Consider the following 25,043-nt stretch of genomic DNA (forward strand, 5'->3'; position numbering starts at 1 on the left):
ACAAATGAACGAGCGAGCAAGCAAGCCCACCCACAACAAGAAACCTGGCCAAACGAGTTAAAACATATTACAGGGGAACTTAGGGGCAGGACAACTTCATCAGAATGATTCGTTCGTTTTGTAAAACTGAGCAGTTTCATGTTGACAGAATCCCCTTAAAAACATGAGAAATCACCCTGCCCATCTTCATATGAAGACAAAACAATACATCAGAAGTTTAGGTTATTTAAAGCTCCAGGAAATCTCAATTTATGAGCAGTTATTTCAAGTTACAGCAAAGATCAGAATCATGGAAGTTAAGAGATATAATTTGGAACCACTTTTAAGGTCCTGCAACATAATTTTTTACTCTGAACAACTTTTATGGTGCTCCTTTAAATATAATTAATAGCTAGAAACCGTGGAAGAGTGCTCACTGTCAGCCAGCAACACTGTATGCACTAACCTTTTAATTTACTGAACTAAAAAAAAAGTCCATGCCTTGATTAAAAGATGATTTCTCAAAATTTCCCAGCATTTCACTCCCGGAAAAATAAAGTAAGTCAGAGACTGCCAGGTCCCATTTGAAACCTGAAACAGCAAACATGTGTTTGAGGCTACCTAGTATTCTTTGCCCCAGATGCTGTCACAGCCCCTGTATAACACAGTCTTCATCACCTTTGTAGATGGCATCAGAGATAGCTGCCGATACCATGTTAAGGAATTATCAATGAGTCGTCTCTGCAGTAACCCAGTCTCAAGCAATGTTTGATTTTTAACTTGGATATATATAAGCAAGACATCCAGCTTCATTGGTTAGACTTGGAGCACATCCGTGTAAAAGAATGCATATGACCATTGCTTGAATGGCTTTTACACAGATATCCAAAGCCCGTAAAAGCTGTCAAGATGCGTGAAATGCTGCTGAAGTCCATGTGTAGCTCCAGTAATATGCTCTACTCTAGCATCTAAATGTGCCTGAAACATAAATTATACTTTTCAGCTATGTAGCACTTTTTATCCATTAATCTCAAAGCACTTTTACAGAGCTAGGTATTATTACTATTCCTATTCTACAGATGGGGCAATTGAAGCAGAGGGAGGCGAAGTGACTTGCCCAAGGTTGCACAATGAATAAATGACATGGCTGGAAATAGAAACCAGGTCTCCAGACTCCTAGCTCAGTGTCTTATTCAATGCACTAGTTTCATACGATAATAGAGCACTGGTACAACAGTGTTCCTGGTTTTGTACTCCATATCTTTTTCAGCCACAATGTGACCTGAACTGTACCCATTCCATTTGCCCTGACATTCCCGGAAGGAATTTGTTTTCTATCATTTGTTTGTAACAACTATTTTAGCCTACTGCTATCTATGGGAGATGACAAAACCTCAGTAAAATGCATCTTCTCATTATCAAATTGTTTGTGAATCCGCAGCTTTAATATTCCAAGTGGTAGTGTCATAAATATAAAGGGAAGGGTAAACCCTTTAAAATCCCTCCTGGCGAGAGGAAAAATCCTCTCACCTGTAAAGGGTTAAGAAGCTAAAGGTAACCTCACCTGACCAAAGTGACCAATGAGGAGACAAGATACTTTCAAAAGCTGGGAGGAGGGAGAAAAACAAAGGGTCTGTGTCTGTCTATATGTTGTTTCTGCCGGGGACAGAATAGGAATGGAGTCTTAGAACTTTTAGCAAGTAATCTAGCTAGGTATGTGTTAGATTATGATTTCTTTAAATGGCTGAGAAAAGAACTGTGCTGAATAGAATGACTATTCCTGTCTGTGTGTCTTTTTTGTAACTTAAGGTTTTGCCTAGAGGTATTCTCTATGTTTGAATCTAATTACCCTGTAAGGTATCTACCCTGCTGAATTTACAGAGGTGATTCCTTTACTTCTATTAAAAGTCTTCTTGTAAGAAAACTGAATGCTTTTTCATTGTTCTAAGATCCAAGGCTTTGGGTCTGTGGTCACTATGCAAATTGGTGAGGATTTTTACCAAACCTTCCCCAGGAAGTGGGGTACAAGGAAAGACGTGTCCAAACTACATTTCCCAGTAAACCCAGTTAAAGTTTGGTGGTAGCAGTGGAAATTCCAAGGGCAAAGGGTAAAATTAATTTGTACCTTAGGGAAGTTTTAACCTAAGCTGGTAAAAGTAAGCTTGGGAGGTTTGCATGCAGGTCCCCACATCTGTACCTTAGAGTTCAGAGTGGGGAAGGAACCTTGACAGGTAGTCATAGGCATCTTTGTTTATTGCAACAAAGATGAACTGTAACAACCAATAAAATGGATTCACTAATTTGTAGATGTGAGTAACTTGTCAGCAAGAGCTGTCTTGCATGTCTCCTTTGCCATCACCAGTGCTTGCATACATATGCCCATCCAAGCCATTATGTGGTTGTTCTATGTACACTACAGAATCTCGCTAGGGACGTCTATTTTAATGCAGGTAAAATAAGAGCTGGCCATCTCGTATACTCAGTGATTTTTTTGAAACCTCGCCCTTTTATTTATATGATCTCATGTTTGGTTTCTCATCAGTACAAAATTCCCAAGATGTTGCTGAATTGTTAGTAGGCTAAGTCTACCCATCAGAGGACTTAACGGCTCTACTGCGCAGGAACCTTTCAGTAAAGTGGGTTGGGCAGAAAAAGATTGGTCACGTATAGAGGTTGCTATGGTTTACTGTTTGGCATACTGTACTGTGTCATTTTCTGTAACACTTTCCTGTAGGTACACGAAATTAGGATCTGTAAATAGAAGGCATAGCTGGCCAAAAGTAAAACTCTTGTTCTGCATTAGGATTCATGGGTGCAGCTGCCACTGAACTCGACAGGAGTGGTTTATGCACATCCAAAAGCACTAAGAGATCCCACATACACACACTATTTTCTCCATGATTATTAATAAAAAGACAGCAGACTCTATCTGGAAACAATTCTCAGACACCCAGGACAGGAAGCTGAAAGCCATGTGTTTCACAGCACAAGTAGTGTAGGTATTTCCAGAATTCCTCTACAGCATGGACCAGCGGATAGGGCCCTAGACTGAGAATCAGGAGATGGGGCTGGGTTCTAATCCCAATTTTGCCAATAGCCTGCTGCATGACCTCAGCAAGTCACTTAACATCTCTTCTCAGTTTCCCCTCTCATTCTTTGTCTGTTTAGGTTGAAAACTCTTCAGGGCAGAGACTGTCTGGATGCATGTACAGCAGTTGTGGCTTCTAGACATTACTGTAATACAAATAATAATATTTGAAAACAGCTATTGTTTTTCAAAAACCAACCAAACTAGGAGGTTGAGAAATATCACGATGTGAGTATATACATATAGCCTTCCTCAAAATAATCAATTTAAAAAAGTTTTTGACTGCTTTGTTTTCAATATTTGAAAAACTTCTTAAATTGTTTTCATACCTTTCTCTTCAAGCCAGTCACTCAAAAGATTCATGGTCCATCCACTGGTCACTTACGTTCTGTTCCTGTCTGAGATCTCTTCTTTAAAACTGTGCCTACTTACTATGAACTTTATTTTAGATATGATTTTCCTCATTTCCATCCACTGAAACTGATGTGAAGAGAGAAGAGAGCACATTGAGTTCCTCTCATGAATATCATATACTCATTCAGTGTCTTATTATTTCATTCCCAGGATCCCAAAGAACTGGCTGAAATATATACATACAGGAATCATTTTACCGCTCAAGACACTGTTAACATCTGTCCCCTCCCCTGGTTACTGCACTACTGGAAGGTGCTCAGATACTATGGTGATGAGAGCAGTACAACCACCTTTTTTTCGAATGGTTACAATTCAGGACTTTAACCGTCTTGCTGAACTATCCTAAAGCCTACAACTGCCTAAGGAAAAAGATCAGAGGAGGGAACCTCCACAGGAAGAGACTGCAAAGAGGAGAAGTCTCCAAGGAAGAATTCCACAAATTATTTTCCCTCTCAAATCCCTGGAAAGAAGATTTGGGCCAAATACCAAAAGAATAAAATAAAATAAAGAGTAGAAAGGACTCCTGTATTTAAAACTTCATCAGAAAGACTTCGCCACAGTAAACTGCATGGAACTGAATTTAACCACTTCCAAAAGACAGAGCTGAGTTAACCTGCTGGGATTTGAACCTGTTACAAGGAATCTAGGTATTCCGAAGCTGACACTGTAATCGTTTTGATGATTAGCAAAAGTGATAGGAAAATGAAGGAATATGTGAATATCCCATAGAATTATCCAAACAAGGTTCAAGTAATCTTGACTTGAGTAGTTTTTACTGCACACCATCAGAACCATCAACCGCTATTCAAAGACTTCTTTTCACAATGCCTTGATTAAAGTAAGTATCTGAAGCGTGGTGTGTAGAATACTGTCAGAGCCAGCGCTAGACATAAGCAAACTAGGCAATTGCTTAGGGCCCTGAGCAGCTCAAGGGCCTCCCCATTCTCTTTTTTAGTATGTGTTGTGGGGAGGTCTCAGAATATTCCTGCTTAGGGCCCCCAAAGGGTGAGCACTGCTTTTGAATGCTGTATACTGTTGAATTCAGAATATGGAGCCCAGAAACACAGCATTGCTAATAAGTTGGCAAGCTGAACTGTCTCACTTCAAGAGCAGTAGCCAAAAGAAACTATTTTCCATGTTTAGGTAACAAATTATTATTGAAATAACAGAAGCTCTGCCTGGATCTAACACAGGGTGCTTTTCTTTATCAGCAGAAACGACCAATTACCAAATTCTTTGACTGCAACAGAGAGTTAAAATGGATGTACAGTATGATTTGTTTGTATTTAATATAGCATTGACACAATGAGATTTTTTAATTCATCATTTAAAAGTCTATCCATGTCTACTCAAAGGTGTTTCACATTTAACAGCTGACAATTCTAGATTAAAGTAACTCCAAGGGAGAAAAGAAAACACTTATTTACAATTACAGTAGATTTTATATTGACCGAAAAGAAATATTTGAGAAGAAAACAAACATTTTTATTATATTAAATGATAAGGCCAATGGAATGTGTAATCTTTTAACTATACAGTAGGTTTATCAATACAGTTGCTACTGATTTTCACTGCCTCGGAGTCTTCGCCACAAGTAAAAGGAAAATTGGAATTTCAAATGCAATGAAAGCTGAGACAAGCAGGCCATTGTGCAGTCAACTCAAAGATTATGAGCAAAGACTTGGATTTTTGAAGTCTGGGTAAGCAGAGACTGGACACAGAGCAGTAGCGACATGTTTGGACTCTTAAGAGGAATGCCAAACACTGGATATTAGCATTTTCATGCAGACCAGATAAAGAATAGCATCAACATGACCTGCAATGTAAGGCGCTCAACTGTCCTCCCAAGCAAAGAAACAGAATCTGGCAGCAGCAACTCTCAGAGAAATGGCAGTGCAGATATTTCTGTTGACTTCATTGAATTAGCAATTGATGTTTTTAATACCTTAGTGTTTATTACAGAAACAATGCAAATTTATGTTCCAGCATCTTTGTGTTGGAAGGAAATTAACTGAAACATGCCAACAAAAATAGACAAACTTCAGCTCATTATAATAGTCACATATCTAATTTTAAAAAGAAAAGGAATACTTGTGGCACCTTAGAGACTAACAAATTAAGTACTCCTTTTCTTTTTATGGATACAGACTAACACGGCTGCTACTTTGAAACATATCTAATTTTACTATCCCCAAAGATCAGGACTATTATTCAAGCAAAGAATGCTCCTGGACCCAAAAAACAACTTATATCAACAATGAGCAGAGGTTCTACAGTTGTAGATTCCTGGATTACATTATGAATCACACTTACTTGTTTACTGCTTCTATCTTCTGTGATCCTAGACAAATACATCCTTAGCTGAATTGACAAATACCCATTAGTTTTGAACAGCTTTGTTTTTGTGCATTAATTTCAGATGGGTAGATCTGTTACCATTTTGACATATCTTAATTTGGCAAGATAGCTGTTTTAAAGGAGCAGAGAGCTACAGACTCTGATTTCCTTTTGCCTTGGGAATGAACGCAAATTTCAGTTTCCAGCTTAAAACTTGATAAAATACATGTGATACTTTGAGAAAGAGACAGCATTAGAATAAGTGCAGTACAGTTTTTTAGGAGTATGATGGCTACAACTTACCTATTTATGGTCCAGTTGTGGCACTTCACAAGATTATTCTAAAATACTTTTAGTTAATTAACCTCTAATTAAATTAAAACAATTAACAAAAACAAACAAAAGCAACCTGCTGTAACTACTAAGAAGCAAAACTACATCACCATGCAAACTTTCTGTCACTGAAAATGTAAACTAAGATTAACCCTTTTTATGCCCAGTCACAGATGGGATATCAGGAAGGGAAGCTAGATGAAGAAATCCTCAGTAATCCTATATTAAGTACTGAGATCCTTAAATAACATTGGGAAGCTGAGAGGTCCCACATTTGCCCTTCTCCTCACCTAAAAATACTACAGACATTCCATGCTCCTTACATGGACTTCTATGTGCACCTTAACTATCTTCCACCAGCTTTACAGGAAAAAGGTGTGATGAGTCAAGGTACCATACCTTTAGGCCTGCATCAACAGAGCAGGAAATGCAGAGCAGTGGGTAGATATGCTGGCTTTGGTCCCTTAATTTAAGTGTTATTGTAGCCATTATTTTGGAAGGCTGATAACCTTTGACAACATGAATGTGCATTGTGGAACCAACATAGACACTGTCTCTTTAAGACACTGTCTTTTTGAAACCAAAAAATTGCATGTTTTAAAAACAAATAATCCAAAAAGCTCTGTCACAGAGAAATTTTATTTAATGTTTTTATCCCACTTTTTTTCAGAACCAGCAATTAAAAAAAAAAATAAAAATAGGTGTGCAGACCTCCTGCACATTCCCATATAGCAAGTAAGTAACAAACACTACTTCAAGAGCCCTCTTCTGATAGCTTTTATGATGCTGGTACAAATGCAGGGAGCTAAAAGAACAAGAAAGGCTTTGTTCATTTCAGTGCCACGAGAAACACAAAGTAAATCCATGTTTGCCAAATAAAATAGCACACATTTGTCAAACAGTAAGAGGGTGCCACAAAGAATGGAAAATCAATAAATATTAAAAAGACATTAAAAAGCAGATGACACTGGGCTTGTGTTTCTGTAAAAACATGTGTAGATCACTTAATATTTTACTAGTGCAAACTAAGAGATCCCATATGTTACCTCTCCCCCACACCCCCAGGATTGTACTTTCTTCAGAAAGGGCTGACTTCAACGGAAATACAGAAAGCCTTTCCAGGCTAGTAACTCTGCCTCTCAGTGTCTAGTTTGCGCAGGGCTTAGTCCTGGAAAGATGCGAGACTTCAATGTCAATAGAGGAGCTGGGAAGGAGTTGCAACACTGCCTGCCAGCCAGGGCAACAAGAAATGCCCAGCACGCCTCTACAGTCTACGGTGAAGTTAGATGTTTGCAAGAGGTTGTGCGAGAGATTTTTACAGCTACTCCCACGTCAACAGACCAGCGTTTGAATGAACGCGAGGAGCCCAGGCAGGGGACCGCTCCTGGGTCTATCTGTGCGCAGGGAAATCAAGGCACGTTGGTATCCCGCTCCCGTCCCAACCCAAGTCACACAGCAGGCCGGGGGAGGGGGCGCTGGGCTATGCAGGGGAGCAGCCAAGCTAACACCTGGAGAAGGGGGGCTCGGCGAGGGAGGACTCCACCCGAAGTCCAGCGGGGCACACCTAGGCTGGGCCAGGAGAGGCTAGAAACGGACGCGTCCCTCTCCCAGGAGCCTGGCCAGGGGCTGCTGCTGCAAAGGAAGGCGAGTGACTGCGGAGCCCCTGCCCCGCTGCAGCAGCGTCTCAGGGCTGGGAGCGCAGGCTCCCCTGGCCGGAGCCCCCGCCCCAGCAGAGGCGCCCTCGGCTGCAGCAGGGTAAGGCGCCCCGCTCCCCTACCTTCGTACGCGAGGCTCAGGCACACGCCCAAGGCCAGCAGCCAGGCTAAGCAGAGCGAGCGGCTCCCCATGTTGCGCGGCTGAGTCCCTTCCCCGCCGGAGGCTGAGCGACTAGGGGGCAGGCGGAGGAGCGGGACAGAGACATTCTCCGCGCGGGCTCGGGGGCTCCGCGGCAAACTCCTCCCTCCTCCTGCTGCTGCTGCCGCCGCAGCTCTGAGCTCCCCCAGCCCGCGCCCCCCAGCGGCCCGGGACGCCGCGCCGAGCTGCAGGGAGCCTGTGGCCCAGCTGCCTTCCCAGTCTCTCCCGCCAAGTCTCACCCCTTTCAGATGCATTTGAAGGCGGCTCTGGGTTCTCCCTCTGGCGGAGTTTGCAAGAGTTCCTGTAGGAGCCATGGACGCTCAGAGCCCTGATCGCTGGCTGGTCTCCAGCCTGGAAACGATCAAAGCCCCACACCCCAGTGCTACCATACCAGGTCCCGGGCAGACAATACCTACCTCTGACAGACAGCTCGGGGGGCTCTGTCTGTTACACCTTGCCAACGCTGGCATAGCTCGGCCTGCCTGCAAGGGACTAGGAGTGAACTGAAAGGATTTTGTTACAGCCCTCTTCCCTCCCGCCCTCCAGCAAAATCACAAGACAAAGGATCCCACCCTGATATACACGCAGCAGTTTACTGCTTGGGACCCCCACCACACGGCTTGCCTCTCAATCCCCATACTGAAATGAGGGACATTATTGTTTTCTTGAACACACAGTTTTGTTTTGTTTTTTAATTACATACAAGCGTGTAAATAGCCTGGACCTTATTACAATGGAACTAAATGATTTTGGGTACTAAAAGCACATTATGTGGAAAACCACTATTTAAAAGAAAAAGACCATTTGTTCTGATCATAGAATATTAGAAATGGAGAGATGCAAGAGACCCTTAAAGGAGATCAAGTCCAGCCCCCTGTGCTGAGGCAGGGCCACAGTTACCAGTCCCCTGTGTCAGTGACCCTCAGCACACCCTCCCCTCTGTCAGAGACTTTGGCCCCAAATGGGTCCTCCCTAAGCCATCCACACCCACAGCCCAACTTGGTCTATGGAAAACTTTCTCAGCTGCATGCTACTTTAGAAGGGAGTGGGGCAGACACAGCACCACATGTATCAGGCAAGGTGGATGTATCTACCACTGGGTGTGGTTGTGTCCAGGTGCCAATGTGGGACTTTCCAATAGCAATGTGGGACCAAAGGACAACTTTACAAATCAGGGCCAGATATGAGATGTCCTGCTCTATGCAGGACACTTGAGAGGGATGCCATCTGGCATTGACTCAGCCATTTGCAAGCTGGGATCACTACTCTCTTTAGTGTGGGAACAGTGGGAGGAAGCTTGCCATGAGATCTCCTTCCACCTCCACTAGTGATTACCAGTCCAGATCCCCTTTCAGGAGCTGTATGAGGGGAAGGCAATACGCTACTAGTTCCAATCCCTTCTCTCACAACAGTGGACCAGAGAAAGAAGCAAATGGGTGCCAGCTCAGAGCTCCTCCTGTAACAGCAGTAGGACAATAGGGATGGCACTCACTGCTAGTTTAGGCCTGGAAAATTCCATCCCCCACAGCCCCCATATCAGATGTCCTGCACTTGTGCTGCTTTGGTTGCTCAGAAGTTTCCAGTATTTCCAACCTCCAGTGCTCAAAAATCATGAATCAAGCACCGCAAATCATGAGATTTTTAAAAAAAGTATTTTGGGGGAGGGGAGGTATTTGTCCTTGGATTTTGAGGTACGAGACTACTCTTGTGTCACATTTTTAGGCTCTCCTCCATAAGCAGAAGGGACAGAAACTTTACCTTGTTTTTTTAAATGAAAGCTGAGATTCTTGTTAGGATATAGATATTCAGGCCTGCCTGTAAAGGCCTGTACTTTAAGAATTTAGGTGTATTCTTATCACTTGGCTAGTTAGAGGTATAAAAGAAAGAATCAAAATTACTGTCTGCCAATGTAAGGTCCTTCTCTTACTATGACGGTCTGAGGCCCTGTTCTTAGGCTAAGGCCTTTGGCTAAGCAGCAGAGGCAGCCATAAGCTGGGAAGCGAACGGTCACATCCTCACATTCCAAACTAGTCACATTGAAAAAAGGTGCTATTGGGCTGTTAGGCACTATCAGGACAGGATTGTATTCCTATCACCTCCAGAGAAAGGGAAGTGCCTAGAAAATGTAAAAGAAAACTTAGTTTGATAGCATCCTGTCTGGCAAGAACTCACTTATCAATAGCTGGGATGTGAAATCCTCACTTCTGTATTGTCTTGCCATTATAGTTCCCACTTTGCTATTGTTTGTCTGTATAATCTCTGTCTGGTTCTGTGATTGTTCCTGTCTGCTGTATAATTAATTTTGCTGGGTGTAAACTAATTAAGGTGGTGGATATAATTGGTTAGCTAATCATGTTACAATATGTTAGGATTGATTAGTTAAATTTCAGTAGAATGATTGGTTAAGGTATAGCTAAGAATATTACTATATAAATTAGGGGCAAACAGGAAGTAAGTTGGGATTCGAAAATAAGGAAAAAGGAACTTGTATTTAAGCTTGCTGGAAGTTCACCCCAATAAACATCGAATTGTTTGCACCTTCGGACTTCGGGTATTGTTGCTCTCTGTTCATGTGAGAAGGACCAGGGAAGTGGGAGAGTGAAGGAATAAGCTCTCTAACATCTTGGTGCCGGGACTTGGATACATCACATTGGATAGGTGAGTGGCAGCCTGTAAGTCCCCCTCCCCAACAGTCCGCGCAGCTGCTTGGAGGGGGTATGGCGAACTCTCATGATGGTAGTTGCGGGTTCTGGCAAGCTGGGGTAACGGATTTTTTGAACAAATGGATAAGGAAGAATCAGGGCCCATACCAGGTGCAGGGGCTCACCTGGGATGAGATTGAGAAGGAGATGGGAGAGGTTTTGGGAGACCCCAAGGGAAAGGAGTGTAGGAAAAAGGGAATGGTATTACAAGGTTTGTGTGCTGGGATGGCATACTGGGTAAAAAGGGAAGCTGATCTCCTCCAACACATTAAGGATTTGGAGGGGATTGTGGATCAGCAACGGATTTTAACAGAAAAATCTGTGTTAGCAGTAGAGGTAGCGGATTTGAAGGCAAGGGATGCTGCACGGACAGAGGAGTCTTGTGAGGCAATCCGGAGAGAGAGGGATGAACTGCTGGGGAGAGTAGGAGACTTAGAGGAGGAATTGTATCATTGTAAACATGGGGGCAATGGACTTAGGGACCCCAAACCATCCGCCCCACTAATGGAACTGAAGGAGACACCTCCACCACCCTACCCTGAAAAAACACTGTACCCACCACTGCCGGTGGATGTTGTAAGCCGGCGATCCACAGTTACCGCCCCTGCGAGAGAGGCTACCCGGGAGGAACTGCAGGAGGCAGGAATAGTGGCCCCGGTTGCAGGATGGGGGGACCATGCCCCACAAGTAGTAGAACAGGCAGAAATCTGCCCCTTGTCCCTGAAGGACCGGGAGGCAGTACTGGGCCGTTTGGGAAAGGTACCCCGGAATGATTGGGATCAGTTTGTGCTGTGGCTAGTGGGGGTGGGCAGGGAGATGGAGGGTCTAACTCGTGAGGACCAGGTGATCTTATGGCGTAGTCTTTTGGGACGAGGTACCTTGGGAATCGATGTGGCAGGAGTGGCACACCCATTTCTAATCCCCGGACAGGTGGCAAAACACTTGTTTGGGGTGTACTCTCGTACTGCAGGGATGAATAAGATGAAGCGAATCCCTGGGGAAACAGGGCGGGATACACTTAATCGCATACAGGCATGGGCACGGTGTTGGGTGGATCCCCTGGATGGTCCATGGGTGCTGCCACAGGCAGGGGCACCGGGACCTGGTGGGGGTATGGAGCAGGGTAGGGGTGTGGAATTGCTGGAGAAATGGTTGGAGCTGAGCAATCCGCAGTTCGTGGGGCATTGAAGGTTGCAGCACCCTGAACTTGCTCCCAATCAGCTACCCCAGTTTCTGGAACAGGCAGATGTGTGGAGGCAGATGCATCAGGGGGAAGAGCCAGTCCATGCTATTACTGCGGGGAATCAATACAAGGTGGAAAGGAGTGGGTCAGCCTGGAGAGGAGGAGGTAGAGGGAGAGTTCGTGGCTTTGGGGGGCTAGTCAGGGACAAGCGGGCAGCTATAGAGCAACAGATCCAGAGACTGCAGGCTAAACTGACTACCCACGATCTTACCAGATCAGGGGGAAAGTGGTCCCGGAGGCCAAGGGACTGGGACTGCCTGAAATGTCAGACACACAATTTTGCATGGAGACAGGAATGCGTTCGGTGCCAGGACCCCCGGTCCCCTCATGAACCAGTGGGAGGGACAGAGGTGGGTGCTGCAACTTAGGGGTGCCCTGGGAGGCGTCCTGTCCATGTTCTCAGTTTAGGACGGGATGCGTCTGGTCGCCCTACGCTCCAGGGGGCAATCGAAGGGAGTCCCATGAGGGATTTTTTGATAGACACTGGAGCAGCCATCAGTTTAACCACATGGGGGCAGGGGAGACCCTCAGAAGGGACTGTGACAATTGTAGGGGCAACGGGAGGGGAGACACAGTTAACCCTGAGGCGGGGACAAATCAAAGGAATCTGGGGGGAAGGGGAGATTATGTGGGGTTGTAATGATATGCTTAATCTGTTGGGGGCAGGAGATTTACACAAACTGGGACTCGTACTGGATTTAGCCAATTGGGTGTGTTTACTGGGGCAAACGCAGGACGGTCAGGGCTTTACCATTCCCATGGGGATAGCCACTATGACCATTAAGGCGGCACATGCCCTCCCACCACCCCCGGCTGGGTGGGAACACATCCCTGTGTGGGCGAAGGATAACCTGGATTGTGGGAGGGGCAGCATGGAGGTACTGATGGAGGGAGGGGACCCTCCCCCACAGAAACAGTACCCTATTCCTCGGGAGGCATTGGCAGAGGTGGGGGCAACTATTGGGGAGTTGGAACAGAGGGGACTGATTCGGGCAGTTGCATCCCCTTGTAATGCTGCTGTGTGGCCCGTGAGGAAGCCAAACGGTACCTGGCGTCTCACTGTGGATTACAGGGCACTAAATGCTCTGGCCAATTCACCAGCCTCAGTGGTGGCAGCGTACCCTGAAATGTTGGCCCGAATTGGACCCCAATTCCGAATTTTCACTGTTTTGGACATAGCTAATGGGTTTTGGTCTCTGCCACTAGCTACCTCATGTCAGTATAAAACTGCATTCACATGGGAGGGCAGACAGTTCTGCTGGACAGTCCTACCCCAGGGATATAGGGACTCCCCTGCAATTTTTCACAGATACATGAGACAGGCTCTGGAGGGGGTGGATTCAGCAAGGTGCATACAATATGTAGACGACCTGTTGCTAATGTCAGGGACAGAGGAAGAAGACAGGGAACTAACCGAGCAGGTCCTGCAAGCTTTGGCAAGAGCAGGATTGAAGGTCAATGGGAAAAAGGCTCAGATGGGACAGACAAGAGTGACCTACTTAGGAGTGGAAGTGTCTCAGATGGGAAGGGAAATCGATAAGGGAAGGGTGCAACTGATCCAGTCCCTGCCACTGCCTACGGATGTTAAAAGCTTGCAAAGTTTTCTGGGTCTAACTGGATTTTGCAGGGATTTTGTGGCCAATTATGCAGGAATAGCCCAGCCTCTATTTGACCTAACCCGAGCCTCAACTTGGGAGTGGTCAGAAGAGTGTACTGAGGCAGTGAGAGTGCTAAAGGAAAACCTGGCCAGTGCTCCAGTGCTGGCCTCCCCAGATGGGGAGAAATTCTTTTATCTGTATCCTTTGGTATCAGACACTACCATTGGTTGTGCATTAACACAGGAGTATGGAGCAAAGGACCGACCTGTGGCCTTTGCCTCTCGACTTTTGAGTGCTGTGGAATTGAAGTATGGGTGGTGTGAAAAGGTGCTGTTGTGCTCCTACTGGGGGGTAGGGAAATTTAAATACCTTACGGGAATGCAGAAAGTCATAGTCCGATCTCATCATGACCCCCTGCGGCTGTTAAACATGCACACTATCTTACAGGGACAAGTGAGTGGGCAGCGTATTGCTAAATGGTTGCTGGCTCTACAGGCAGAAAACATTAAAGCAGAGGTGTTAAAGGAACCCATAGTCTGGGTAGCTGGATTACATCTGGCTGGCACCCCACACCAATGTGAAGCCAGCCCAGGTAAAACCCAACATCAGGTGTTTCGGGCGGCTAACCCCAATCAGGTAAAGGAGGGGACACTGGTATGGTTTTTGGATGGAAGTTGTATGTATCAAGGGGGACGGAAAACTGCAGGCTTAGCTGTTGTGGGAATCAGAGGCAATGAGTCAGTCAGCACCATTGGTTTCTCACTAGAAGCAAAGTCAGCTCAGGAGGCAGAACTGGCAGCCTTGCTAACAGCTTTAAATGAAGTGGATCCCAAATTTGAGCCAGAATGTTGGGTGGTGGTAGATTCAGATTATGTATTTCGTGGTGCCACATTAATGCTGAGATGGTGGGCAGATAATCATTTCAGGGCAACAGACGGCTCCACAATCAAGCATGCTATCTGGTGGAAGCGAGTGGAGGAGCTGAGTCACTGTTTTACACGGATCAATGTGGTAAAGGTAAAGGCACACAAGAAAACAGGACCCCTAAGCAAAGGGAATAATCTGGCCAATGTAGAGGCCAAGCGGGCTGCAACAGAGGCACCCCCATGGCCCTGGGAGCCAGAAGAGAGTGTGCCTGTCACAGTGTTAACAAGAAGCGGGGTGGATACAGATCGGGGAGGGCGAATTCGAGAGTTACAGGAATCTGACCCAGGACTGGAAGGCATCATGAAACTTGGGGACAGGCATGTGCCAAAGGTGGAACTAATGGAAGGGATTTGGTGTGTCTTAACAATTGAGGGACCGGTAATGTTGTGCCCTCAGGGAAGTCGGACGGCTTTCTTAAGCTGGGTGCATGGGAGCTTGACAGGGGGACATCCCGGGTTTGAGGAGGCACTGGGAACTTTAAAAAGGTTGTGCTGGTGGCCAGGAATGGCAGCTGATTTAAAATCACATCTGGAACGTTGTTTGGACTGTGCCAGGCACAGCCCACCTCACAAGGTGCTAAGGGGAGAATTAATGAGACAAGCCCCAAGGGGACCATGGGAAAGAATACAAATTGATTACACAGGACCCCTACCACCAGATCACAGGAAAAACCGATTCATGTTGGTGGTAGTGGATGCTTTCAGCCGGTGGGTGGAAGCTTTCCCCACAAAGTATCAAACTGCCCGGGTAACTGCTGCAATACTGGTAAATGAGGTATTCACTCGCTGGGGGGTTCCGAAGGTGATTGACTCAGACCAAGGAGCTGCTTTTCGGTCAGATCTGTTAGGGGAGCTATCAGCCCTCACTGGAATCACACAGTTGTTCCATATTGCTTATCACCCCCAGGCTGCGGGGCAGGTGGAACGCATGAACCACACCATTAAAAGTGAGCTAAGAAAGGGAGTGGAAGTCGGAGGAAAAAACTGGTCACAGTTACTGCCCTTTGTCTTAATGAGAATAAGGGCCCGAGAATCAAAGGGCACAGGATTTTCTCCATATGAAGCTCTCATGGGAAGGCCTATGGAACGGTGGGAAAATCTACTTACCCCAGTACCTGGGGAAGTCACTACACATGGCTTAACACAAGAATGGATTTTAACTTTAATTGACCATGTAAAACAAGTACAGCAGGCGGTGGCCTGGCGAGACGAGCAAGGAGCAGCAAGAGTTAAAGCATGGTATGACCTGCCTGGGGAGCGTAATCTACCCATGGTGGGAGATCTAGTGATGTACAAGATTCCAGGTCAACACCATCCATTCCCAGCTCCTAAATGGAAGGGCCCCTATCTTGTCCTTGACCAATTAGGGCCCAGTCTGCTATTACTGGGTACAGAGAATGGAGGACGGGAGTGGGTCCACTGCACGCAAATAAAAAGGTACAAACAGGGGATTGGGAAAGGGGACGTGTAAATTTTGTTATGTGTGTATTACAGGTTAATTCAAAAAGGAGAAAAGGATGAAAATTCCCTGGCCCTGGATGGAACAATTACTAGTGCTAATCACAATTGTCACATTTACAAATTCTATTCAGATCCCACGATGTGAAGTGTCAAAAGGAGGAAACACATGGACGGCTACACATGCAACCTGTGGTAATAAAGCTAATGAAGACTATGAGAATCTCCCCATAGAAAGATGTTCCACTAATATTCCAACAGGAATTTGGCAGTGTCGGTATATGGTTTATGGATTAGATGGGGGAATCCCAACCAGGTGGAGAATATCAAATTTATCAGGAAATATCGCATGGTACTCCCTGGGTGCTGCCATGATTAACGATAGTGGAAAACACAGTTACCCAGCTATGTGGTTTGTTACAGAGTGTCCAAAGAATATAACCCTCTGGTCTCCTGGAGCAAATGAACCCTCTTGGGAAAATAGGGCCCCACATTTAGGGTGTGATGTTACCATATGTAACCACAATGGTACTTCCATGGAAGATAATCCCCGAAGGTGTGATTGTTATGTACATATTACATTAGGCGTAAAATCCCCTTTGGGACGCTGGGCGTATGATGAGTTAACCATTTTACAGAATGTAACCCTACAGGTGATATGGATGCCAAGTTGGAAGAATCCAAATTTAAAGTGGCCACAGCCTGGAGCCAAGAATATTCCCCGACGAGCAAATGTATGGGAGCCATTGTGGGAGCAGGTGCAGCCAGCACTTTTTAACGTGTCCTTTCACTCTATTACATGGGTGGTACGCCCCAAGGAATGGTGGGTGGACCAAATCCATCCTAATTGTAGTATGTACATAAAAGGATTGAAACAACAATTCAATGCATGGGTGAGGGGACACACCTGGAATCGTCGTCGGAAAAGGGGGTTGTGGGCAGCGGGGAACACTATGCTGGGTACATGGAATCTGGGGGACGAGTGGGTAACCAAACAATTAGTAAGACAAAATGTGAAATTTCAACAACAAATTAATGAATTAATGGCACAGCAACTATCAGCAGTTGCCACAGGGTGGAGGACAGCAGTAGAGGTAAACTTGCAGTTAACTCATTGGGCAGGGGACCTGTTGACATGGGTAGAGGATGGATTCAGAAGACTAACATGGGGAGAAGTGTGCGTAGGTATTCAAAATGCTCAGTTAATAATGTTAATGGATATTATGAGAGATGCTTGGTCAGAACAATGGCCTTCAGTATTAAATCGGGAGGCTAGCCCATATCTATCCACAATTGCAAAAACATACCCATCTACCTGGAAAATAACATCCCCGACCTGTGGGGACAGTTCTTGTGTAATTGTTACTATGATACCATGGGAAGGAAATGCAAATAAGGTGGTTCCCTTGAACCCTATGGGAGTTAGTAGGGAAGGGGGAGCACGTTGGGAGCCACTAGGGAATAGGTGGGGGGGCTGGAATGGTGTAAATTGGACTGTCATCACATTAAGCAGTTGTATATCCAGAGGAGGAATATGGATGTGCCCCTCTCCTATGACTATGGAGGAACAGGATCAATGGCCTATTGCAAAGGGGGGGGCATTTAGAGGTAATGTATATGGGGTACGGTGTATTCTGTTGGGAATGTATGCAATCCTGCAACATAACACTAGGAGGCAAAATCCTTCCAGTGTATGACCAAATTATAAACTTCTATACACTGCCACCTGGACTATGGTGTACCAATGGATCAGTGGACTTCATCGTTGTAAACAATCGAACCGGCACCTACTACCCCATGCCGTACCAAGTAGTTGAATTGGTTTGGACAATACCAAATTTCACTGTGGATATTCAATGGACACACAATATGGACCAAAGTACACAAAGATTACAAGAGCAACTTGCTGCAAGCGCCAACAGTTGGACACACTTACAATACACACTACAGGATGGCGCTGACAAAATTTTAACCTTATCAAAGGAGGAGAAGCAGTGTTTTTGGTGGTGGCCAGGATGTTGGACCATACTGTAGTGGTCAGGACTCTCGGTGTTGCTGTGGATTATCATAGCAGCTAGTGTATTGTTAACTATATGTGTGTTACATTGCATGTGGAAACGATCAAGGGGGGCACAACCCCCTAGAGAACAGCCACTAATTATAACCTATAAGTAATGTAGTAAGCCCCTCCCCCCCCACCTATGTGTACTAGACAACCCGGACCCAACCTTCTCGGGCCCACTATACTGGGAAGTCTGGAACACTAATTGGAATAGGTGTAGTATGCCCGTACGAGAGAAGGTGCAGGGCATGGTACTACACAAGGGGCAGTGGGACAGATGGAGCATCGACACCTTCCACCTTGATGCCTGGCCCTATCAGGAAATGTGTCGCCATATGTCCTATGCTTTTCCAGGGATACCTGGGCAGGAGGATCCCAAAAGAAAAAGAAAAAAAAAGGGGTGGAGTGTTAGGATATAGATATTCAGGCCTGCCTGTAAAGGCCTGTACTTTAAGAATTTAGGTGTATTCTTATCACTTGGCTAGTTAGAGGTATAAAAGAAAGAATCAAAATCACTGTCTGCCAATGTAAGGTCCTTCTCTTACTGTGACAGTCTGAGGCCCTGTTCTTAGGCTAAGGCCTTTGGTTAAGCAGCAGAGGCAGCCATAAGCTGGGAAGCGAACGGTCACATCCTCACATTCCAACCTAGTCACATTGAAAAAAGGTGCTATTGGGCTGTTAGGCACTATCAGGACAGGATTGTATTCCTATCACCTCCAGAGAAAGGGAAGTGCCTAGAAAATGTAAAAGAAAACTTAGTTTGATAGCATCCTGTCTGGCAAGAACTCACTTATCAATAGCTGGGATGTGAAATCCTCACTTCTGTATTGTCTTGCCATTATAGTTCCCACTTTGCTATTGTTTGTCTGTATAATCTCTGTCTGGTTCTGTGATTGTTCCTGTCTGCTGTATAATTAATTTTGCTGGGTGTAAACTAATTAAGATGGTGGGATATAATTGGTTACATAATCATGTTACAATATGTTAGGATTGGTTAGTTAAATTTTAGTAGAATGATTGGTTAAGGTATAGCTAAGAATATTACTATATAAATTAGGGGCAAACAGGAAGTAAGTTGGGATTCAGAAATAAGGAAAAGGAACTTGTATTTAAGCTTGCTGGAAGTTCACCCCAATAAACATCGAATTGTTTGCACCTTCGGACTTCGGGTATTGTTGCTCTCTGTTCATGTGAGAAGGACCAGGGAAGTGGGAGAGTGAAGGAATAAGCTCTCTAACAATTCTCATCTTCAGTAACTCCTTGCTTAACATTGTAGTTATATTCCTGAAAAATGCTACTTTAAGCAAAACGATGTTAAGGGAATTAATGTAAATAAGAATTAATGTAAATAGGGGGGTTAGGTTCCAGGGAAAATTTTTGCACCAGACAAAAGACTATACAGTAATCACTAATCTAAAAGAGTTGGGACTTTAAGAAAAATATCAAAGTTTGCAAAACTTATGATAAAAAACATGGGAACTGGCAACACTATGTTGGCAATAGCTAGAATAAGAACTCATCTTCCTCCACTCTAGAAAGGAAGCATCTGATGTGGGTAAAAGAATGTTGAAGGGATAGTGTAAGGGAGTGGAGTCCTGCTGGCATGTAGCCTTCAAAGACAGTGCAGGCCAACAGTGTAAAAGGAGAGAGATTCTAGCCAAGGCCTGGGAGCCCAGGTCAAGACAACAGCAGGATTTGGAGCAGGCCTCTGCAGAACAGGGAAAGGTGCCAAACTGGGAGAGGGAGTTTTCTTTTTCTGAATTATTTTTTTTAAAGGGCATCAGTTTTCTCATGGAGGATAGTCACCGCTCAGAGAGTGATGTTTGAAAACAAAGCAGAGAGACTAAAACCAGGACACTGCACATAAATCCTCCATAGTAGGACTCAGGGAGGGGTGTCAGAAGCTGGGCTAAAAGATCAGGGGTATCATGGTCCCTGTGTGTGTTTGTTTACCAACATGTTTTCTACGCACACGCAACTTATTCTTGCCGAGAATAGGATTAATCTGCACAGAGTAGTGTTGTATCAAGAACCATTGCCAGCAGAATCAAGGATGTAAAATTTCTTGCAGATAATTTCTGTTCTCCTAGCATTGTCCCCCCAGATTTCTGACATCTGGGCTGCTCTCCTCCCTTTGCAGCTCACAAAGGCAGATCAGAGTTTTGGAGTTGCATGGTCTGGCCATGCCCTCTCAGTTCCAGCTTCCTTCCAGCTGAGTTATTCCCAAACTGTAGAATTTGCATAACATCATTAATAACAAATAACAAAGTAACTATACACTTTAGACCAAAGGAGACAGTCATATCATAACAATCCCACTTAGTATCTGACCCTTGACTCATGAGCCATCCAGGACGGGTAGAATTGTGGGAGACGCTACTACCAGAAAGGAAATTATCAGTATGAAATTTTCCATTCAGCAGCTCAGTATCTCCCATAGTTCTTGATATCTGGGAAGTAGCGAGCAATGAACAGATGTAAGGAGGGTTATAGAAATGGTCAGAAAAAGGAAAACAATATCCCTCTCCATCCATATTTTCTCAAACTGCAAAATCATTTCTGGGCAAATCCGCAGCACCTTCCTGCCAAAGGAAGTCCACCTTGTAGTTATTGATAAAAATGATAGCATTTGACGAGGTGGTTGCCTTACAAATTTCCGCTGTGGATGAATTAGCTCTTTCCGCCCATGAGGTTGCCAGAGATCAAGGAGTGTGCCCTGAACCCTTTTGGAACCAGAATCTCCAATGCCTTGTACACTTCCACAATGCATAGTCTTATCTATCTAGCAACAAACGACTTTCAAGCGCCGAATCCTTGGCATTTCAGATGAAAGGATACAAACAGGGCACCTGATCTCCTCATGGCCTCTATGTTTGAAGTACATTTTCAGAGCCCTTCTGACAACTAGGGTGTGCCACCTATGCTCAGTGGATGCTGTGGCACTGGACAGAATGAAGATACAGTAGAACCTCAGAGTTATGAACACCAGAGTTACAAACTGACCAGTCAACTACACACATTTGGAACTGGAAATACACAATCTGGCAGCAACAGAGACCAAAGAAGAAGCAGCAGCAGCAAATACAGTACAGTACTGTGTTAAACATAAACTACTAAAATGGAAAGCAGCTGTCATAAATATAAAGGGAAGGGTAAACCCCTTTGAAATCCCTCCTGGCCAGGGGAAAGCTCCTCTCACCTGTAAAGGGTTAAGAAGCTAAAGGTAACCTCGCTGGCACCTGACCAAAATGACCAATGAGGAGACAAGATACTTTCAAAAGCTGGGAGGAGGGAGAGAAACAAAGGGTCTGGGTCTCTGTCTATATGCTGGTTTTCTGCCAGGGATAGACCAGGAATGGAGTCTTAGAACTTTTAGTAAGTAATCTAGCTAGGTATGTGTTAGATTATGATTTCTTTAAATGGCTGAGAAAAGAATTGTGCTGAATAGAATAACTATTTCTGTCTGTGTATCTTTTTTGTAACTTAAGGTTTTGCCTAGAGGGGTTCTCTATGTTTTTGAATCTAATTACCCTGTAAGATATCTACCATCCTGATTTTACAGGGGGGATTTCTTTATTTCTATTTACTTCTTTTTTTATTAAAAGTCTTCTTGTAAGAAACTGAATGCTTTTTCATTGTTCTCAGATCCAAGGGTTTGGGTCTGTGGTCACCTATGCAAATTGGTGAGGCTTTTTATTCAACCTTTCCCAGGAAAGGGGGGGTGCAAGTGTTGGGAGGATTGTTCATTGTTCTTAAGATCCAAGGGTCTGGGTCTGTAGTCACCTAGGCAAATTGATGAGGCTTTTTACCAAACCTTGTCCAGGAAGTGGGGTGCAAGGTTTTGGGAAGTATTTTGGGGGGAAAGACGCATCCAAACAGCTCTTCCCCAGTAACCAGTATTAGTTTGGTGGTGGTAGCGGCCAATCCAAGGACAACGGGTGGAATATTTTGTACCTTGGGGAAGTTTTGACCTAAGCTGGTAAAGATAAGCTTAGGAGGTTTTTCATGCAGGTCCCCACATCTGTACCCTAGAGTTCAGAGTGGGGGAGGAACCTTGACATGGTGGCATAGTGGTGGGATTAACCTGAAATCATTTTGAGATCCAGTTGAGATTTTTTGAACTAGAAATACAGATTTTAAAAAGGAAATTTTTTTTTCCCTTTGGAAAGGAAGTCCAGAAAGCAGCTGAAACTGAAAGCAGCTTGTTTTTTCTCTGCTTTGTGGCCAAGCAGAGACAAAAGGGGATTATCTTTGTGAGTTGCAGGTTTTCTTTGCCTGGAGGCAGGGTACTTAACTCCTGCAGGGAAATTCACAGTCTTCCAACCCAGAGTTTTTTCTTCTTTTCTTCCTAAAAGTAAATAGGGGGTGTGTGTTCTACCCATTTGCTTTTTCTTTGGCTGGGTAAGCAGGTTTCCAAGTAGTTGGAGGTTTTTTGCTTTAATTTGGGCCCAGAGCAGAGACAAGGGAATTGTCTTTTTCTGTAGGCTGACAATCACTATCAGAGAATAGGTATTCTATTCCAGCACAGCAAAATTTTACAGCCAAGTTTTGTTTGTTTATTTCTAAACCTCGGGTGTAAAGTTAGTTAAAAACAGAGAGGTTAGAATGACAAAATCCGCAGCTTGACTACAGCTGGAATTAGCCAAATTTCAGGCTGAGGAAAAACAAAGGGAACATGAAAGACAGATAGAACTCATGTGGCTGGAGAAGGAGGTACAGGAGGCTGCCCACAAGAGGGAAATGGAAGCAAGGAAGCATGTGGAGGAGGAGAAGGAAAAAGAGAGGAAGCATGTGGAGGAGGAGAAAGAAAAAGAGAGAAAGCATGTGGAGGAGGTGGAGAGGATAAAGGCCCAGCAGAATATACCAACAAGCCCTAGCAATCCTTCTCCAGGTACCACTTCCCATCCCAGAAAGTTCCCCACCTACAAGGCAGGTGACGATACTGAGGCCTTCTTAGAAAACTTCGAAAGGGCCTGCCTTGGGTACAACATCTCTACTGACCAATACGTGGTAGAGCTGAGGCCACAGCTCAGTGGACCCTTAGCTGAGGTGGCAGCTGAAATCCCTAAAGAACACATGAACAAGTATGAACTGTTTAAATCCAAGGCGAGAGTCAGAATGGGGATAACACACAAGCAGTCTCGTCGGAGGTTCAGAGCCCTAAGGTGAAAACCAGACATGTCATTTACCCGACATGCCTACCACATTGCGAAACATTGGGATGCCTGGATATCAGGAGCAAGTGTTGAATCTCCAGTAAATTTGCCCTTCCTAATGCAAATGGAACAATTCTTAGAGGGGGTTCCTGAGGAAATAGAAAGATACATCCTAGATGGGAAACCCAAAACTGTAATCGAGGCAGGAGAGATTGGAGCCAGATGGGTGGAGGTGGCAGAGAAGAAGAAAACTGGTCGCAGTTGGAGCGGAGACCAGAAGGGACAACCCCAGACCACACCCTATTACCAGGGGCCGCCCAAAGCCCCACCTACCTCCCAAAGAACCCTCCAGACCCCTTACCGTCCCACCACCCCATTCTCCAGCAACCCACCTCGCCCCAGTGACCCGTCAGCTGGACGATGTTTTAAATGTAACGAGCTAGGGCATGTAAAGGCCAACTGCCCCAAGAACCCCAACAGATTACAGTTCATTGCACCGGAATCACACCAGAGGTCCACAGGCCCAGATACCTCCCAGATACCCTTGGAGTGGAGGGAAACTGTGAGTGTGGGCGGGAAGAAGGTCACTGCGTGGAGGGACACCGGAGCACAAGTGTCAGCTATCCATGTTTCCTTAGTGGACCCCAATTTAATCAACCCAGAGATCCAAGTGACGATTCAACCCTTCAAGTCCAACTCTTTCAATTTGCCTACAGCCAAGTTGCCTGTCCAGTACAAGGGCTGGTCAGGAATGTGGACTTTTGCAGTCTATGATGATTATCCCATCCCCATGCTGTTGGGGGAAGACTTGGCCAATCATGTGAAGCAGGCCAAGAGGGTGGGAACGGTCACCCGCAGCCAGGCTAAACAAGCCGTGAGGCCTAGCTCTGTTCCGGAAACTTCTATCAGGACCCCAGGCCAATGTCTGCAACAGCAGTAGTGGATCCAGTCCCAGAGACCCAGACGGAACCAGTCCCAGAACCGGAACCAGCCGAACAACCAACACCAGACCCAGTGTTAGCACTGAATCCAGTACTTGCAACCTCAACACCAGAGGGCCCCACCGACCCTGAACTGGCAGCAGCTGATAACCTGACACAAGAGGCTCAGCCGGAGCCTGAATCCCAACATAGTGCACCAGCGGAGAGCGGTTCACAGTCAACAGAAACAGCTCCATCCCCTATATCGCTTCCAGAGGGACCAAGCCTAGGTCCACAATCCAATGAGGGACTGATGTCTCCAGCATCAAGGGAACAGTTCCAGACCGAACAGGAAGCAGATGAAAGCCTCCAGAGAGCTTGGACGGCGGCACGGAGCAACCCACCGCCTCTCAGCTCTTCTAATCGATCCAGGTTTGTTGTAGAAAGAGGACTTTTATACAAGGAAACTCTTTCTGGTGGACACCAGGAAGACTGGCATCCTCAGAGACAGTTGGTAGTTCCAACTAAATACCGGGCCAAGCTCTTGAGCTTAGCCCACGATCACCCTAGTGGCCATGCTGGGGTGAACAGGACCAAAGACCGTTTGGGGGGGTCATTCCACTGGGAGGGAATGGGCAAGGATGTTTCTACCTATGTCCAGTCTTGTGAGGTGTGCCAAAGAGTGGGAAAACCTCAAGACCAGGTCAAAGCCCTTCTCCAGCCACTCCCCATTTCAGCGAGTAGCTGTGGATATTCTGGGTCCTTTTCCGAAAAAGACACCCAGAGGAAAGCAGTACATACTAACTTTCATGGATTTTGCCACCCGATGGCCGGAAGCAGTAGCTCTAAGCAACACCAGGGCTAAAAGTGTGTGCCAGGCATTAGCAGACATTTTTGCCAGGGTAGGTTGGCCCTCCGACATCCTCACAGATGCAGGGACTAATTTCCTGGCAGGAACTATGGAAAACCTTTG

At 45.4% G+C, this 25,043-nt stretch overlaps 1 protein-coding gene across 1 annotated transcript in view; it reads right to left on the reverse strand.

Moving 5' to 3' along the window:
- Positions 1-8,319, reverse strand: part of SRPX (sushi repeat containing protein X-linked) — a 71,312-nt gene extending 62,993 nt beyond the window's left edge. Inside the window, exon 1 of the mRNA XM_077807220.1 lies at positions 7,929-8,319. Within this exon, the coding sequence (XP_077663346.1) occupies positions 7,929-8,319 (391 nt within the window). The remainder of the gene's footprint in view (positions 1-7,928) is intronic.
- Positions 8,320-25,043: the final 16,724 nt, after the last annotated feature.

This window comes from Eretmochelys imbricata, chromosome 1 (genome assembly GCF_965152235.1).
Source record: "Eretmochelys imbricata isolate rEreImb1 chromosome 1, rEreImb1.hap1, whole genome shotgun sequence".
Taxonomy (NCBI): domain Eukaryota; kingdom Metazoa; phylum Chordata; order Testudines; family Cheloniidae; genus Eretmochelys; species Eretmochelys imbricata.